The sequence below is a fragment of the Haliaeetus leucocephalus genome, unplaced genomic scaffold, assembly GCF_000737465.1.
Source record: "Haliaeetus leucocephalus isolate CR32 unplaced genomic scaffold, Haliaeetus_leucocephalus-4.0 Scaffold866, whole genome shotgun sequence".
Taxonomy (NCBI): domain Eukaryota; kingdom Metazoa; phylum Chordata; class Aves; order Accipitriformes; family Accipitridae; genus Haliaeetus; species Haliaeetus leucocephalus.
In genome coordinates, this window is record NW_010973302.1 from 1,755,906 (window position 1) to 1,770,395 (window position 14,490).

The following is a 14,490-nucleotide window of genomic DNA, read 5'->3' on the forward strand; positions in this document are numbered from 1 at the left end:
AGAGATTTAAACAACCATCTACTTAATACAATAAATAAACACAATAATGTTCTTTTTATCGCACGTCACAGAGAACATTATAAAACCTCATGAACGTTAGGTCTGATGACCACACCAAGACCTGCTGGCTGAATATCACCACGTGGCAGCTATCACGTAAAACAAATACAACTACACCCTGTATTTACTGTTTTATTTTTTTTTATTATGCATAATAAATCTTTCACACAAAGTAATGAAAAGGATCCCTAAGGTGATACTTTACAGATCTGAAGGAAAACAGAGTATTTGTGACCGTGCCAGACTGCAGACATCAGGACACTGCCAGACCCACATAGCGTTCAAACTCTCGGGAGGGCCAATGGGGCTAGCATGGATTTCAGCATAGATCTTGGTCTGGCTCTGCTGTTTCGGCTTTGGATTGTAACTCCAGCTGTTCCAAACCAGCTGGGCCCTGGGAGCATTGCACATTAATTAAATGCACAAGGAAATTACACGATTGGAACAAACCTGTTCCTTCTGTACTTCAACTCAATGTCATCACAACATGAGGACTGTGAGCAATAATTTACTGTGCGACTCCTACATCGATTCAGCAGCTGGTTTGACCTATTCTATCAGATTGCTGCTTTATGTACCCTTCTCTCTATAAAAAGCCCTTTCAAAGACAAATCGGGTTCTCTCCAGTTTGACACCTGGCTGATAAGCATCTGCTCTGGCTGAGCCCTCTTTCATGAAGTGCTCCGCTTCTGCTGCAGGCAGCGGGGTGGAGGGTGCTCACCTTGGGGCAGGTTCAGGTGCTCACGGGCGGTTAAGACAGATGAAAACCGAGCCATCCCAGTAGCTTCAGAATTCACCGTTTAAAAGTGCATCTTCGGACTGACCTTTCCAAAGGCTGGGCAGCCATGCTGACTCACAAACACTCTTAAGTCTTTTAATAAAGACAAAATTACGAATCACTACAAGAACCAAGAACAGTTATTCCCCTTTGACGTTTGCTCAAAGACAAAAAAACCCCACCATAAATCCAAAACACAGCATGAACTTACGTGCAGCTCAGTCATGGTTCATTCATTTCTCATATTTTCCTAAGAAAAACTGCATCTCCAGTCTTACTATTGCCATTTCTCAAAAGCTTCTGCCATTTTAAAGTCTTAAATGCTCCTGGGCTGTATATGCCGCTTTGTAGCTATATTTAAATAAATTTGGAAAGCTTTTATTTTTTTCTTTTTTTTAAGCCAGCATTTCCATTTGTGTAGGACTCAAATGGACTTCCACCTCTAAACAAGCAGATAAAAGGAAAGTACAAACCTAGTGCATCCTTCAGGGGAAAATAAAAAAAGGGCGGTGCAAGAAATTCTATTTAAAGCCGCTCGAAGGACTGTCTGAAAGCAAATGCACCCCATTCTTCAGGTCAATAGAAAGAACATGCTGGAGCAGGCAGCGGATACAGGGGGTTGCCATGTATGTTTAGGAAGTAATTCCTTGATATTTATGTTTTGGCATGCAATGAACTGGTGACAGTCCTTCACATAGCAGCACATGGGATTAGAGTGTTTGCACGCATGTGCAACAGGCACCATCAGGAGCCTCCCCAGAGAAGAAATGATCCTCATTTTGAAAAATGAGATGTTCTTTCAAAATCAGGTCAAGCCACTTCTTTTGTTCTTCCAACTGCAGAAACAGGTATATCAGGAAAGGACACTTTAAACCAACATAAAAGAGAAGTATTCTACATTCAGATAAATTTATACTTCTGCCATAAAACCTTTAATAGCAAACAGGGGATTTTCAACACAGAACTTTGCCAAGGATCCCCAGGACACACTGTCACCATTACACACAGTTTTACAGGACATTGGTCTATTTTACAATCTTATAACTATTTTCTTTGGAGATTTTTTTTTCCCACACGTTCAATTTCCAGGAACAACTTTTGCACAGAAGCACAGTAAAACAAGTCTGTAAGGGACCTGACTCTGAAAGCTGGTGTTTCTAGCCCTCTATAGAGTATTTGCCAGTCAAACAACAACAAAAAAAGACTTGCTATTGAAAATCCTCCCACAAACATTCTGACATCTAAATCAAGTGTTTTGAATCTGCCTGGGAGCTAATCTGATTAGTATGCTGCTTGCTTAGTTCACTCGGATGACAGTGTAGACACCAATTTAACGACTGCAGCCTTGACAGTGCCACCGAAATAAAGGGCTGTGAGTGAAAGCACGGGATTAGGTAACGAGCAACCCATGGCAGAATCCAATAGACCATAGAAAGCTTGTCCCAACGAAGCTGCCTCGCTTTAAAGAAACGAAAATACAAATGCTGCTTCCAAATCAAAGTTCACAAACTCTTTCCTTATTTACCCCGTTAAATTAAAAGAACAATCGGGTTTGTGGTTGGTAGTAACATCACACCCCATGTGTAAGGCCTCATTTTCATCAAACAAGCTCTAGGTTATAGGACTATGAATACAAGGTTGCCTACAAGCCATCAGTTCCTCACACCACAGTCTGTTGCCAGCGTGACGGTGGCAATCTGCTTCCAAAACATTGATGTTGGACTGTACACTAGCGGCAAGCTTCATTCTCTGTAAGCTTTGGGGTCAGAGGGTGCACGCTGGAAGGGGTCACGTATTAACACGCGGTGCAGAGTTTCGTTTTCTGTAAGACAGCGTTGTGTTGGCTTGACTGGGGCATCTCCTTCAGCCGGAGTCCATAGTGAAGAGCTGGATGTCATGCGGGTTCCAGTACAGGGCCACCGCGGAGTTGTAGACCAAGGACCAAACGTAAGGGATGAAGAACTCCTCAGGCTGCTCCTCCTCCACATACTTGAACTTCAGCTCAGGGAACTTCTGCAACAAGAAACCAAAGTCCGCTGAGGGAAGATTTGCATGTCTGCAAACACGCAGCCCATGTAAACACTGAAGAAAGAGGTCTGGTGACAAAAATAATGGAAGTAACTGAACCATTAGACCCGAAGGAAAATAATTAGGGGATAAAGAGATCATTTATTATTTCTTCTTTGAACTGAATGCTACATTGGCGTATTGTATTCAACCCTTTTACCGTTGGTCACACTCAATTTGCCTGTTAACAGCAAAGACTAAACACGTGAATCCTTTACAAAACACAAAGGTCTTAAGGAAAACTGTCATTTTTAGCAGCCCCACAAAAGCCTTCTTGCTTGCACACGTACAGACCTGCTTATTGCAGTTTTCCCTAAAAAGCATTTTGCTATTAATTATACTCAGCTCCTTAGCAGGACAATCTTTTGGAAAGGCCGTAAGAATAAACACAGTCTGTGATAAGTTTTCAGGAACCCAGTGTTATGGCAAACTGACTTTTCCCATCTAATTCTCAAAGCCTTTATGTATGTAGAAGTTTCTAGGAAGCACGGTGGGAAGCACGTCTAGGCTCCGTGGGTGGGCTCCTGGGGTCCAGGAGGCCACTTCCAGTTTTGCTACAGGTTCTTCTGTACTTTTGGGTAGGTCATTTACCTCTGTGCCTTGGCTTTCCCATTGCTGAGGAGCACGCTAACGGCATCACTGTGGCAATTAAGATTGCAAAACCCCGCAAGCTCCTCAACTGCAACACGTCACGCATCTATCCCGCTTCAGCCTCTAAGGCTGTAACTGCAAGACCCGTGCACGTAGACCTTATTGCCCATCCGTGCAGATACCCCCCCCGTCTCCTGGAAATTACAGGCCAGGCAATATAGTTTCCACAAAAGCCCTGTTTTTCAGTAGCAGCTTTAAGCAAAGCACTTCCAGGATTAACACACATCAGATGTCCTAGCCCAGCCCATCCTAACTGGATAGACACGCTGCCTCCTCAATTTTCCAATCTTCTCTCATTTCTTCCCTCCCAAAGTAGCACGTACACTGCAAACCTACTGCGTTCAACTCCTGGTAAGCCTGTGTTTTGGGGAAGGGCTGAGCCTACTTTTGTACTGTGCTCTTCAATCATTTTATCTACTTCTAAATGCTGCCTGTGTCAAGAGCTTGGCAGAGTCTCAGATAAAAGCCGCATTACAATGATCACTGGGGTAAGATAAAACATGACCCATTTTATTATTTATAAGGCTGTGGCTAAGACTAAGAATAAACTCTACGGTGTGACATGATCAGAACAAGCACAGCAATGGCCAAGAAGCCTCTTTGCCCATTAATAATGAAGGGATACCCTATCATCTTTCTTGAGCTCACAGCGTCCTGTTTCCTTGCATTAGGGTACAAGACCCTTCTGGCTGGAACAGTCTCCTTTGAAGGAGCACTTCTTGGCCACTTGGCTTTCAGGGTTATTTAGTTAACTTCTACACACCCAGGTTATTTGTATTCTTGGAGCCAGAAAACATGGGAACTATTCTACTCCTTCCTTGAGGCCAATATTCAGCCTGGGAGGAACCATTTTGGCCATCGGTGCGGCTGTCATTATTGTACTGGCTGACTTGGGAACGTGTGGGGAGCTCATCCTTATAGCAATCGGGGAGGGAAGGAGGACAGCATTGTTTTCAGTGCTATTATCTCTGTTTAAGGAACTAAGGCAGCTAAAAAGATAAGGTTGTTCAAGGCACTTCTGCATCTAACTCCTGTTGAGTTCAAAGCCCAGAACCTCAAAGGTACATCAGCAAGTTTCATTTCCTGCATCAGACATGCAGTTTGTGGTGGAGAAGCTCTCCCACAGCCCTTTTGTGCCCCTAAACCGTTTTCTACCACCTCTCTACAACCTCCCTCCCCAAGTCGCTTTTGACCAGCCTGTTTAATCTTCTACATCATTTGGTTTCCTCTTAGACGTCTTGCACCTATATCCACCCCATCTCTAATATCCTGTCTTCTACTTTCCCATCCCCAACTCCCTTCCACTGTACCTTCACGGTCTCTCTTTAGTGTATCTTTCTATTTTATACTTGCCCAAGTTTTCTTTTTTCTCATCAGCCTTACGAGATCGTCCTTTTCATTAACATCCTCTATCCCTTCCCACCTCGGCTCCAAAGCCTCAGGCTGAGCCTGCCTTCCCCCGCTGCCACCCCACCTCTCCTCTCAGGACAGCATGATTCTTTTGGCAGGTTAAGCTTCACTCCAATCAAGCCCTCATGTAGATTTTAATTTTTTTTTTTTTAAATTGATATTCTACTCTGCTTATCCTCAGTATAATCTTCCCCACTTCCCTCCTAAACGCTTCCTGACTTGTGGTCACTGTAGACAGGAACACGTTCTGTTCAGCATTGCATCAGCAGAATGAATGGTTAAACCTCATGATTAAACCACTGCAACATTTCCTAGCAGAGAAAAGCCCTTACACAGCTGTCATTCTTCACCCCAAAGGTGGCTGCACGCCAGTACTGCAGCCTGTAGTAGTCCTTCTGGGAGGGAAGGGGAAAAAAGTGATTAAAGATGCTAATTTGAGTTGAATTAAACACAGATAACTTTTTTCACCTTCAGGGTCACAGATTATAGCTACTGGTTTTGCAAACACTCATGGCAGTAGCCTGGGACCATTCTGGACTCTCAGGCAGCTTAACAAACATCTTTAGCTTTAAAACAGTAGCTAAAATTGTATTAGAAATTCCAATAGCTACATCTGAGATGCTCAGCTCTTACTATCCCATTATCTCCCAGCTGGAAGGACAGCATAAAATAAATCAGGTAGCATTCGTATTTTCAGGCAGTAACAGTCATACATTGATTTTATTATTAAGCCTTTCTTCAGACTGATCAATGTTGCCATCTATTGTGATTGTACCATAGTAATTTAATAATCAATTTCAGATTAAAGACTATAACTCACTGCAATCAGCCTGGACTCTCTCACACTCAGCATATGCCTTGAACACTCTGCAGGTTTATCTTGGAGATGTAGACAAGGATAATGAGATTTCTTAAGGAGAGATACAATACATGTTGCCATTATAAACACACCATTTCAAATATATCTGTATAAAAAGAAGGTAAGTAATGGCAGAAGTGATGGATTTTTGATGGTCCACCTGAACATTAACCCAGGATAGCTCAGTGTATTGCTAACGAGACACGGAGAATTTGACTTTGAGGTCAATAATTCAAACCCAACTTCTTTGGATGACTGCAATGATCTATGGCTACGTGGTGGCCATGTTTTCTCATTCATTTAAACCAAGAAATCCTAGAGGCCCAGCATGGAGAGAACTGTACCAACCTCTATCTTGCACGATTTACCAGCATGGCAGTCATTCACTGTTAAGATAAAAAACTACCCATACTGTTTCACTGCTAGGGTGTTCACCGAAAACGAAATTTGTTAACTTTCAAAATCATCAAATTTAAGTCACCTCGGAAAGTTTCTGACTTATCAGACTGACTTTAAAACAATTTATAATGGCAAGGGTTAAACACCACCTAAAAAGCTTGACCGATGCCATAAAGCTTTAAGATTTTTGATGGGTGATAGTTCAAGGAATGTTTAAATTCAGCTCTGTGCCGTTCACCTCCTGCACGCACTGCTTCCAAATGAGTGATCAGGAGCCTTCACCGCATGCTGCAGACAGACAGGAGATGACACCAAATGAATGTTTCAGGAGAGCCGTAAAACCACCAGGTCACAGGAGTCTCAGGGCACTACCAGAAAACACCCCAGCCAGCACTGGTGAGGGTTTTTTTGTGGTTAACAAAATTCCCAAAGTGGCACGTCAAAGCAGCAATTTCTTCCGCTTTGCTACTCTTGTGTCCATCTCAATTCTGGAAAGACATTTGCTCCCCAGCTGGTGACACCCAAATGAACCTGATTTTTAGCACTTTCTGAAAAGAGGGACCACTCTAAGGCATCTTAAATGGTAGTCTTAATAATAGAGGAAAAGCCTTGGCATGGGAGAAATCATCTTTTTTTCCCTTCACAGCTCTATTCGTTCAGCTGGATGGTGTTGAAATATGTACAAATACTTTGTTACCCGTTCGCTTTGCTATTAAGTTTTTGAACTCATTGCCCCAACATAAATGGGTCCAGCGGAGTCATTATTTGCATTTCTCTCCAGTCATTACCAGAGGAGAGACAACCCCAGCTAGTTTAAAACAACCAACCTGAGACAGTACTTGAAAACTTGAGAGCCAGCGTTAACACTAGGATTTGAACTGCACAATTTAAACACAGACACCACTTACCAGCCCTGGTGAATCAACCTACCACAGCACCCTATCATGTTTTCTTCTGCCAGACAAAGCAGAAGTCAGATTTAGTGGTTGGGACGAGGGTATAAACTAGACAGACCAAGAACTTTGCAGACTGTCTGCACTGTCAATCACATGATTCGATGAAAAACCACAGGAAGTCCGATGAACAGATGCAGAACTGAACTGCAATAACTCCCCTACCGCAAAAGTTCAACAACATCGGAGTTTTTTGGTTTTTGTTTTGTTTTGTGTTTTTTTTTTTTGCAGTTAACGATTAGGAAGATAGCATCACGGCCAGTCAACAGCACCTGGCACGGCTCCAGGCAACTCAGTGGCATTTGAGCTAGAAGACTTGAGCCATACATTAAATAAAAATCCCCTTCCCTTCCCAAATGAACCATCAGAGCTGCTGTGAGGCTGCAGTGTCATGTCAGTGGATGCTCTTCACTCAGATACCATAAGCAAGGGCAGATGGAGCTGCTTTAGGAGTGATGGAGTGAAGCTACGTCTTTGCTTGTTCAGTGATCTAGATGCTCGACTGGATGAAAAGCAGCCTTCATCAAAGAAGCGGGGCACGTGGAAAGGAAAGAAATCAAAGAATTGGATTAACATAAACCTGGAGAATCCTCTTTTCCTCAAGTCCTTGGTTAGAAACGCTGGTTTCTGAAACAGCAATCCAATGTGAGTCAGTATTTTCAAAAGCATGTGACTGGTTTAGGAGAAAAGGACCATTTCCAGAGGAGTCTGAACACATTTGAGAGTCAAATTCACATTAACTGTCCATGAATCCAAAGCTTCAAAGTCTTTCTGAAAATGGGATTTGTGTGTGTTTGAAAAGCTTACCCTGAGTCTTGTTTGGTAACCTAATGACATGCTGGCAAATTATGTGTTTCATATTGCTTCAGCTATATATAGCATTATTGCCTGGGGAGCATCTGCAGGATTGGACCTTATTAGCAATACATATATATAAACTGGCAAAGAAAAAAAAAAGGGAGGGGGAACTCAGATTCAGCACCATACCAAGTCTTCATTATAGGTGCCCTAACGAATATTTACCCCAGCAAGGTTTAGTCCTACAACATGCCTTGCACCAAACGTACCAACCTGTAAGGAGTGTGGCCTGGGGAAGAACGTTTACATTGGTCTGCAAAATCCATGATGCCACTTTGAAATCTGGTTCCCAAAATCCCAATCTGAGTCAAATTAATGGCTAATGGTCTTGAAAACAACTCAACAGTCATGCCTGCTACACTGTTCATGGTACAGATATACAAGTACATATGTAAACATTGATATTTTTAATTTTTATATAAATATAAGCATTTAAGTGCTTTGACAGAGCACAATTTATGGAAGAAAGTTTCTCAGTAGTTCTTCTAAGATACTGACAGATTGAATTTTTTCTAATTATTTAATTCTTCTGGGGAGATAATGCCATTTCATCTTTCTCCGGTTCTCTCTGCATTTCATTACAGTGCTTCTCTTTGACTTAAGACGGAAAGTCTATATGGCTTTGGCGAAATATCTGTATGGGGTACACCACACCTGCCTGATACCATCTCTGTCTCCTGCTCAGGCTTGAAGCACAGACAGCCCGGCAGAAGATGACGGTGGGGAGATGAAGGAAGCAAACAGGAAATCTGCTAGACTAAGCACGAGCTGCACATCTTGTTCAGAGATCTGTGTAAGGAATAGGTGCAAATTTAAAGACAGAGAAGAAAACAGTGGCTCGGAGCGTGTCAGGAGGTTTTGAAAAAGAAATAGAAGATGATAAGAAGAGGTTCAAAACAATCTATGCACAGGCTAAATATCCCCACTTTAAGAAATCACATGAGCTGTAGCAGAAAACAACATTTTTCCCACAGAGTAAAATTCAGTAAGTAACCCACACTCAACTACTGAGATACAATCTTCCTGGTCCAGAAGGGCAGGGAAGTTTATCTACAGAGAGACAACTCTTTTAGCAAGTTAGGATCTTTGATATGCGATTTCCATTTTCAGATCACTCAAAGCTTTGCACAACTACAGCTGCAAGAAAATAAATGCTCCGGGAGCCAACAGTGAATTTGCGCTGTAAGATGTGAACTACCACCAGAGAAGCAGATGTGCCTCTAGTGAGAGTTCAGCAATTATAATTTTTTTTTATAGAGTACTGAGAAGCCAGGTCAGTTTTGGAAAAATCAACCAAACAGCTGTGCCTAGATGTTTATTGGTAAAGACACAATGATTTGAAGAAGTGAAATATTTGCAGTTAATCCTGCCAGGGTGCAAAGCTTTGCGGAGTACCACATTGCTAAAAAGAAAAAGATGGCATTTCTTTCTAAGATAGGATGGCAAACACTGACAGCTTTAAAGTCCTTCTAGAGAGTCAGGGATGCACATACATACACACTTGTTTCTTTTCCTTACAGCAAGGAAATATGGCTGATAAATGTCAATAGCTCCAAATTGCGCCATAGAAATTATTTTTGTCTTCATACCGAGCTGTTACTCTGTACAAATTCCAAAAGCGCTGTATAGAAGTATAAATTTGAGCTTAGGATGAGGCCAGGTACCCACTGCAGGCTGTCCTGGGTCCACCTCAGAAACCTCTGTCTCTGGGCTATTTCTAGACAGGACAATAAATAAATTGGACCACTGGTCAGCAGCTTTTTCAGCAAACCTGGCCGAAAACGTGCCACCTGAAGAGCTGATCTAGAGAAAATCCCTTAAGCGGTTAGTTTGAGAAAACAGGGGGATCCCTGCTCAGCTTTGGGGATACTACATCTACTTGGAGAAATTTTGGAATGGGAAGAGAAGATTAAGAAGATGATGAAAGACTAAAGCAGGACTCGCATATTATGTGCTGTTAAGCATCATTAACCTCTACGTAACATTGTACGTATTATACATATATAGTCACAATTACAATTTTCAGGATTGTTCTGTATATGGTGTTGTCTAGATGGATACACATCTTTTCAGAACACTTCCAAGATGACAGCTCAACAGCTAGGAGCCAGACAGAGCTGTGACTTGCTGCCAGACCAGAGAGACAGGGAACAGCCATGGGAACACTACAGGGACGTCTGCAACACTGCGGAAAACACAATATATGCTGGCTTTGCCAAATAATAAGCAAAACAGGACTAGAGACTGATATATGTAATTACACTTTAAGCTTGAGTATGAAGGCATGATGTGTAGATGAGGTACCATCAACAAAAAAATTGAATGTTCATCCACTTCAGGGCTTAACCTGAAACAACAATAATTCTTTGAAAATACAGAGGCCTTTTAGAAGAAAGAACATAGGCGTGGGATCTGAGCAAAAAATGAACAACCTCAACATCACGACAGGTAAAAATGAGGAACGTTTCTAAAATTGAAATAAAACTAACCAAGAAAAGACTTAAACATGTGGAATGAAGAAAGCTACTGGCCCAACTCCCAAAAATGGTTCTAGTGCCTGACCTCGCTCGAGCATTTGCGATCCTCTTATGTACACACACCAACTACTCAGATAAATACGTAAAATCCTTTGTGTGCTTTTGAATTTAGGGAATTAAAATCTGAAAACCAAAATAATCCCTGGACCCATTTCTCAGTAGCATTAAAGGGCACCACTGCACAAATTGGGACGAACCTATCAACTCGGAAAACTTTTATCGATATGAAGTGGATGTGTAAGTCTTCCTACCACGGGATTTGCAGAAAATGCACATTTCATAACAGCAGACCCTATTTTTACCAGTGCTAAGGAAAATGGAAATGAGTTTAAGCCCTGGCTTCCTGCATTTCAGCTCACAACCCATCCTTCTCTCAATAACGTGCAAAGCTTTACACAACAGTGAAAACCAGTATGTTTGCAGCAAATATTTTTGTTAAAACTGGAATGCATTTAGAAATCACTCAGTCGCTGCCAACTTTATATAAAAGATTTGCATAATTGCTAAGAAAAGGTTACAAGATTAGGAGTAGATTTTGGACACTTTACTCTGCTGCAACGTACAATTAAGTCAATGATGCTTTAGCAGTACCCTCAAAGAAGGGCTCGGACATCCAGGAACTTCCTGCATCTCAGAATTAAACCCTGCAACCTTATAAAGACTTCCCCAAACCTAAAATACCACTCTCCCCCCAAACAAAGCAGATTCAAGGCTGAATTTTTTTCTTTCCAGAATTTTATGAATGAGACAGTTGAAAATCTGCCACTTTTCAAGTATGCAAAATGTAAACTGTAAACAAAGAAATTGGCTTTAATAACTCAGTTGGGAACCTCTCACTCACTTCTGTATATTGTGTAAATCAAGGTGTGGGGGGGCGGGAATATCAACTTTTTGAAGGTCTTGAATTGGGCAAAAACTTAAGCTGTCCTAAATCCTTACGTGCATTGTTTGGATCACTCTGCCAAAGACAGAAAATATTAAGTTTAGCAAGCAAGTGAAGGCAGGGGAAGATCAGTTACGCACAGTCAAGCAGCAGACCTGTGAGAAGCTGAAATGCTTGGTCCCTCCAGAGAAAGCTCACGGTGCCTTCAGAGCCCCAGCATCACCTGGGCAGTGGGGAAACCCTTATATAAACCAAAAAGGGCTTTTTATGGGTCAGGACTTGCCAAAGTTCAGAAGAATTCCTCCCATACAATTTGATTATTTGAAACAATGTGGAGAAACTCAAAGGAAGGTAAAGCAGGGGTGAAAAAGGCAAAGTCTCCTCTTGGAGATATCGAAGATGACAAGAGAAGCCTGCTATGTGAAGACAGCAGAGAAGAATTAACTTGTGGATCTGGGCTACAAAGTCTGCTCTAGCTTCTGGATAAAAATTACAGATCTGTGTTCCCTTCATCAACCTTTTTTTAAAACAGAACCAGTACTATAACTGCCAACCAATAACCCAGTTGTCACATCAGAGACAACTATCTGCTCATTATTTTCTGAAAAGGGAGTTGCACGCTTTTACTCTAATTGATGTAAGTTATTACACTTTAACAATAAAGAAAACCTCACCTGAAAAGTTTTAAAAAGGTCAATGAAACATGAACAATGGAAGGTTTGGAAAAAAATAATCCTGCTGAATAATGAATGCATACTAATATGTGTAGCTACATAGTCACAGACAGGGCGAGTCTACAATACACAAATCTTAGCGCCAACTATATATTTTAAATTTCTAGCAGCGAGTGCTACTGTTTTAAGTCACAGCAGCTGTTTTCATTTTGACAGCAGACTAGTCTAAAATACGAGGAACGTTGTTGATCGTGGAAACGCTTTGCGCTCCAGATAACATCACCGACAACTGCTCCACCTAGGCTAACGTGCCATCCCATCGTCCTAAAACAAGCCCCAGACAAACCTCTCACTGCTGCCTGACGCTCTTCTACTCCCACCAAAAACTCAGCAGTTGCGCAAATAAAACTCTTGCCATGGTGTGTGTCACGCAATCAGCAACGCAAAATGAGCAGAGGGTGTTTGCTACAAGTGTGGCAATGAAGAAAACCATTAAATTTCAAGAACACGACCCACATTTTTGTGTTTCGGTAAGGCGCCGGAGCAAGCACTCTGCCCTGTTGCAAGAAGGACTTGCCTCAGGAACCCTGTCTGGACAATGGACAAATTCTGACCCAGTAATATGTAAATATTACCCTTTTCTCACTTTTTCATAGGAATTGCCATGCCCAGGGTTAGATTTTTCTTCCCCCACGCTGGGAAAGGAGCTGGAGATATCGCCATCCATCTACAGACTCAGTCCCACCTTGCGCTTGCTGGCGAAGTTGGTGACCACCTATAAAGTCTCTAGCGCTGATCTCCCTGCTCTTCGGGATCTAAGATGGGAAGGGAGTGAAGTATGCTGACAGCATAAAACCACACTAATTTCATAGTTAAAGGATTTTCCCCTTTGGAAACTACCTACATGAGCTCCCTCTGCTGCCCTAATACAACCTTGGGATTATCCAGGTGAAGCGCAGAGGCAGAGGAGCGAGAGATCGAAATGCTGTTTTCAACCGCCTGTTTCTTTCAACCAAAATTCGGAGTTACTACAATGTCACAGTTGTTTGTTTTCTCATTTAGTTGCGTAGAACATATTCCCCCAACACAAAAGGTGGCAGGAGAAGAGCAGAGTGATTCAGTTTGCATATTTTTCCAGTGACGAGGTCCCAGACATGCTTTCACTGGAAATTGGTGCAATGCTGCAGCAGCATCCAAAACATCCCACCAAGCCAAAAAGAACATTCCTTTGGACAACTGGGACCGAGCTCCTCTCCGTTATCACTGTACAGGGGTCCAAAACACCGCCCGGACTTTGGCTTTGCGCATCCACCAGGGAAACGAGACCCCTCTCCCCGCTGAGTTTAACACCTTCGCTTTGCCTGGCGGAGGCTGACATTTACAACGCCTTTCCTCGCGCGGAGGGCTCCTCGCGGCTCGTTTTACGAGGTTTGACTTTTACATAACGGCAGCCGCAAAGACGAAGCCCGAGCCGACATCCTCCTCCGGTCCCTCCCCCCCAGCACGGCGGCGGGGCGGCACGCCAAGCCCAAACATCCTTCCCCCCCTCCCCGAGCGCCCGTGGAGGAAGACCTCCTTTTGATTTTGTACTTTTTACTCGGAGAGAGCCAGGGCTGTAAATATTACGAAAAACGATAACAATGACTTAAGAAGGGAGACAGACTCGCTGTCACCAACTGTTAACTCTCCGATCGGGGCAGCCTAGGAAGTGGACCCTTATCTGCCCCAGGTTCAGGACATGCTAACGCCCCTATTGAGTCCGCAGACCTTTGGCTCCCTAATCTCCCCAAACTGGAAAACGTACACCCCGACGGACATACTCCCTTCTTAAGTATTTCAAGGCTCAGCAAAGAGACAAACCATGCCGTGAGATGAGCAGCGCTGCCCCGCTACATGCAGGAAATCCTATTTATTTGTCTTGAGGAGCGAAACGTGAAAGGACAGAAAAACCTCTCCAGTCGTAGCACGCGGTGCCAGACTGCAGCCTTATCTCTGCTGGGACCGCGAGGCGAGGAATCTGTGCCAAATGTGGACGTTTATGCTCTTTATTGTGCGGATGTGGACTTCACAGCTTTTTTTTTTTTTTTTCATTTGCCCTAATGCTGAGAGTCCTGTGAAGGCAGACCCGAGCCACGGGGGTTAGATATATATAACCAGCATATAACCAGGGTGCCTTTTCTTAAATGGATTTTTTCATTGCTCATTCTATTCTATATTCTATACTATTCATGAAGGACACAAAGGTTGTGATAGCATGTTCAAATTAGCTACTGGAAACAAGCCTTTATCAATGATAGAGGCAAATAGTGTGTAGGACAGAGAAAGGGATAGCTACTAAGGAGTAGCCAGTTAAAACCAGCT

General features: G+C 42.8%; 1 protein-coding gene across 4 annotated transcripts in view; it reads right to left on the bottom strand.

The window, feature by feature from the left end:
• Nucleotides 1-394: 394 nt before the first annotated feature.
• The window catches only part of DYM (dymeclin), a 219,045-nt gene continuing 204,949 nt past the window's right edge, over nucleotides 395-14,490 (bottom strand). For 3 of the 4 annotated variants that reach the window (XM_010583004.1, XM_010583005.1, XM_010583007.1), the window contains exon 17: nucleotides 395-2,851. In XM_010583004.1, the coding sequence (XP_010581306.1) occupies nucleotides 2,702-2,851 (150 nt within the window). In that variant the 3' untranslated portion in view covers nucleotides 395-2,701. Of the gene's footprint in view, nucleotides 2,852-11,608; nucleotides 11,697-14,490 lie in introns of those variants that run through there. The other variant, XM_010583008.1, reaches the window with a different exon arrangement.